Source organism: Nicotiana sylvestris, chromosome 12 (genome assembly GCF_000393655.2).
Source record: "Nicotiana sylvestris chromosome 12, ASM39365v2, whole genome shotgun sequence".
NCBI classification, from domain to species: domain Eukaryota; kingdom Viridiplantae; phylum Streptophyta; class Magnoliopsida; order Solanales; family Solanaceae; genus Nicotiana; species Nicotiana sylvestris.
Window position 1 is genome coordinate 132,772,504 of NC_091068.1, and position 5,228 is coordinate 132,777,731.

The 5,228-nt window shown below is 34.6% G+C and overlaps 1 protein-coding gene across 1 annotated transcript; it reads right to left on the reverse strand.

Annotated features, from left to right (window-relative positions):
• Positions 1-248: 248 nt before the first annotated feature.
• LOC104231105 (probable protein S-acyltransferase 16) lies at positions 249-4,569 on the reverse strand. The gene is made up of 7 exons (XM_009784042.2): positions 4,145-4,569; positions 1,975-2,067; positions 1,790-1,891; positions 1,496-1,573; positions 1,318-1,416; positions 1,138-1,233; positions 249-944 (listed from the first exon to the last, which is right to left on the reverse strand). Exons 1-7 carry the CDS (start codon positions 4,415-4,417, stop codon positions 831-833), a joined length of 855 nt encoding a protein of 284 aa, XP_009782344.1. The 5' UTR covers positions 4,418-4,569; the 3' UTR covers positions 249-830.
• Positions 4,570-5,228: the final 659 nt, after the last annotated feature.

Sequence of the window (5,228 nt, forward strand, 5' to 3'; positions counted from 1 at the left end):
AATCAAAATTTCTTTCTATAGTTACTGTTTTCAATCTCCACAAGAGAGGAAAACCCACGAGCAAAAGGTGAAATAGCTTATATCCCATGTATTACCCCGGGGCGAATGTAGCCTTTTGCTACGGGTTCAACTAAACTTATAATTTTTTACACGAACTATGATTTTGTATGTAAAAACCTACTAAAATTTCAACAAATATTAAATTTGAACTCATAATTTTAACAGTACAATGAGTGCAATGCTTAAAATCTTAAAAGCTGAACCCATTAAATTTAAATCCTTGATTCGCCTCTGGTACTACAAATTATTTTCAATGAAAATATATCCCGATGAAATTATGATTTTATTCATCAGTGGCACAATGCCATTCCTAATTATGCTGGAAAAGAAAACAAAATCCGTCCTACGATATTGCTCAAAAAATTGTTAACCTTAGCCGTAGTTGCATGTATTACAACAATTGAGCTACATAAGATTGCTCTAAGTTAACTCAGAAAGAGCTTCGTCTTGTACACGACTAAGTGAGCACTATAACCCATACTATGAACAAATGTCAGTATCCTATGTGCAATTGCTTCAGTTCTCTCGTTACCTTCAACTACAGTATGACTGCCAATGGGGGACCGAAGATCTCTCAGAATCAACAGAAAACAAAACTTGAAAACCGCTTCTGTGTTGTATCTTTCAGCAATCCGTAACCTGGCTCTTCTTAGCTCCTTTACACGAAGAGTAGAGCTACTTTACAAGGTAAAGCTAGACTTGCACAGCTCCCCCATGCTCCTCTGGCAATTAAACACTTCAACGACTGTCCCAGGATGTTTCAGAAACATTCATTTTGATGCTGCCGCCCCAGGTACGTTATCAAATCCTGTCCGGAAACGAAGGCCAGAACCAATATGTCTTGTGGAGGGGAATGGCCAGCAAAGGACATTTGGACCTAGAACCTGAATTGCCGAGGAAAACAAATTTGATAGAAGTTAAATATCAAGGCAATAAAGTACGTATACCTCAACTGATATTCTATAGCAAAACAAGAAAGATTGATATTAACGATAAAAAGGGAAAGTTGAAGGTTATCATGAGAGAAGAGAGAAGAACCGTGCGGAAAGAAACAAAGAAAGAGGAATGATCTCTTACTGATATCAAATTCTCATATGCACCAAGATCATACGGATGTGAATAGACATAACCTCCCTTTTCAGCAACACACATAGCTCTCACGCCTTCTTGGTACTGCAGAGTGTGAATAACCTTATTAATACATGTAAATATAACATGCCACTGTTAAGAATTGACTAATCTATGTAGTTAACATACCTCAATTGTTGTCTTATTTTGCAAAATCAGGTAAAAATGCCAACCCAGAAAAAAGCTCAGTGCCAAACTTAGAGGGACTAGTATAAGCCCCGAAATGATCTATTAACAGGGATAAAACTTGATCAAATTGAGGAAACGAAGATCACTAAAGAAATAAAAATCATTCATGGGAAATTACATATACAACTCTGTAAGAGCCTTCACTTTCCTCGTCATCCTTTGGAGACTCTAAAGTTATGCTACCAACAAGCAAAACCTGAAGAAATGACAATAAGCTTGTTAAAGGTTGGGGGAGAAAACAAAGGTGTCTAGATCTTCAATTTATGCCTGATCAGCCATATGTACATAATAACAAGCAATGAATTAATAGATGTCAGCAACAACAGAAGATAGAATGTATGTAAGAAACAAAAGACAACCATAGCATCCCAAGATCATATACCGTATAAAGAGCGCCAAAATGCCAACTTACCAGGGAATATATGCAAGCAACAGCAGCATACATAACAAAGATGAAGAAGATCTTGTAGTTCGCGTGGCCCACACAATTATTCATCCACACGCAGTGATGATCCTTATATTCAACATGAAACACTTTTAACTCAATAGCCAGTACATCTCAAGAAAAGACATAAATGAAACATAGACTACGCATACCATTCGTAGTACACATCTATTACATATACGACAATGATGAGCACGTGGAGGCTTATGAAGGGAACACTTTTGGCAGTATCTCAAATCGCCACCCTGCAGATTAGTTCACAGAGAGAAATTACATCCACAAAGTTCGAAATCAAACTTGATATTATCAAGTAAAGAATATTACTTCAGAGCCACAAATGAGAGCTTCATTCCAACCTTTTGTTTTAAAGCAAAATTTTCAAGCAGAATATCAATCTCAGTTAACAAAATATGTAATTTAGCAATACTATTTTTGGTTATGCAAATAGTTTAATATTCTGATAACATTATTGTAGGGATCTTGTAAAAGATTAATTGATTACCAGATGTTAGAAATGTTGAATAACTATCAGGTCCTTAAAATTTCACTGAAAATGGAACAATTAACAAAACTATCATTTGTTAGAGCATCAATCAACTACTTTTCTTGCTAATCATGATTAAAATATGATTAGTTATTAGCATATCCAAAACACAAGCACTACTTGAAGTATGCACAGGCCACACCCATAGAGCATTGTTCGGTCTTAGACTAATAGACTATGCTCTGTGTTTTAAAATGCAGTCAGCCAGCTAGATATTCAGCATCGACAGAGATGGAACACAAACTTGCAATGGTTAATCCGAAATGGAAGAACTAGAATGGTCCTTGAAATTATCGGAAGTTCATTCTTTGCTAATATTTGGAGCAAAGAAGATATTGTTTGTAATTTTGTTCACGTCTCAGTGCATATAAAGAACTTTGAAAATCAACCAGAAAGGACAACAACACAAAACTACGGTCAATTGTGGGATGTTTAAAGTGTACGTCACATCTTTGCAATTAATAATCAACTACATACCACTTGGATAGATCAAGATTAGCCTCGTTAGGGGAATTCCCTTCGGCGAAACTATATCCACAAACTGATTTAGATACTGTATATTCTATTATAGTAGATATAGAATGTAAGTAAAACTAAGACTTCAATCTACACATCAGACAACATATATTTGTTTCAGTTTTCATACTTCACCAGAAAGATCCTACTTGCTTTTAGGTAGCCCCTGAATATGAGATGTTTTGAGGAGGATTAACTCAGTCAAGAAGATAAAATAGTATAGTTTTGCTAGTTCTTTGGTGTAACAAGAAACTGTATTAAGGCAGAATCTATCTTAGACTTCATCCAAAAAGATCTTTCCTACTAGTGTGTGCTGCTTCTCGTAGTAACCTCTAACTCTGTGTATTTGCCAGTTATATTTCCGTCCCAGGCTCAATAACTAAGCTCCTTAATACATGGGGAATTAATCTCCCCAACCTTAAATTTTGGCAACAAGCACAGCGAAGACCCAAACTAGCACACCAAAGATCTCTCCTTTACTTAGCATATGCTACAGAAATCATACGTTATCCACTATAGCAAGATTTTTGGACAATGCTAGTTTTTCCCCAAGTTTTCCAATTATTGAAAGGAGACTTCCATGCAGATAAGGCCTGTGCATTTTTAATATAGGTAAGGAAGGAAGTACCACATCAGATTTACGACTCAAAGAAGTAGTAGTCACTAAATCCAAAAAAGGCTCTAGTAGTCACTAGTCAGTAGTCTGGCATGTAAATTATCATCCTGTAGTCATTTTCATTTCATAAATCAGTAAAAATGACTTCAACACTAAACATTTCTTTAATAATTGAAAATACCACTACACAATAAGTATTAGTATGTTTTTTTTGGAATGGGCATCACTAAACTATAGTATCTTATAGCCAATACTAACTTTTTTTATTAAGTTCTTTACTTTGATGGTGTAAAAATATTTGCATAATCAGGTCATTAACATGTAATTGCAGGTAACATCATATAATAAGTATTGATTGGTAACCTAGAATAAATCATAACCTACTATAATCCGATAAATTAACACTGTCTGTATATATAACTTAGATCCTTACCAGAACTATCCTACTCTTTTTCCCTAATCCAACCAAACACTACAAAATAATTTCTTAAGGTTTCATTTTTCACTGAACAGAGATACAAATTGATGTTATTAATACAAGTATATATAGAATGAGATGAGAATTAAGAAAGTGGCAGGACTGGAAAATAAAAGCTAATAAGTCTAAACAGAAAATAAAAATAAAACTGAAAGAAATGAAAAAAACCTTGCGCTTGATCTCATGAACGATGTGCTCAGGGTCTTCAATGTCGGGTACAAATGAGCTGGGAACGTGACCCGGATCCGTGTAAATAGCAAGGGCATAATTGGAAATGCACATAGCAGCTACAACGGTGAAGAAGACGGCGTTAAGCATACCGGGGGAGGACCAAAGCCCAAACCACTGATCAATGAAGACGAACACCGTTGAGAAGTAGATGAATGCAATGGCGGCTATCACGACGATGACGTGGAAGGAGAATTTGCTGCCACGTTTCATTTCCCGACGTTAGAACGATCACCGCCGGGCGATAATTTAACGGCGGGTTGGATCTGGTTGATACAGTGGGAGCGAGGCTTGTTTGGTGTTTGGGTCGAACTTTCTTTAATTTGATGTCCGGTTGGTCCAACTTCTTAACACTTTCGTCCACCAAATACTATGCGAAATTGTGAAGTATTTTACTACTACCAACCAATTCCATAGTTTTTATTTTTTAAATAAATTCTTCAAACCCAAGTTTCATAAGCTATATTTTATCTATTTTTATTATTGTATAATATGTGCACTTTACGTGTAATCAATTACTAATTTATATTGCAATAATATTTTTCAATCTCCCCCCTCCCCCTAACACACATATATAAACATAATTTCAATGACATGTGGGAGTTATAAATTTTTTTGTTGAGCTTTGTTTTATTAGGCTTTTAGTTGAGTTTAACTTCAACATTTTTCTCTCACCAAACTATAATACTATGTACTTTACTATCGACCAATTTCGTAGTCAATTTTCATAAATTCTTCTAAACAAAGTCCATTGTCGTTTTATTTAAGAATAAACGTGTACTTCTATTTGATATAACTACTTAAATAAGTTTTATTCGTTAAAGTGTAAAAAATAATTATACATGCTAGATGAATTAATTAATTAAAGAAATTAAGTTTTATTCATTAATGATGAAGATGTTAAGTATAATTTGACTGATTTTGCTAAGTAGCTAGAGTTAGTTTTTAAGTGACATATTTATGTGAATAATTTTCTCTGGTTAAATTTTTCGGACAAAAATTATGATTAACGTCAAATAGGTTA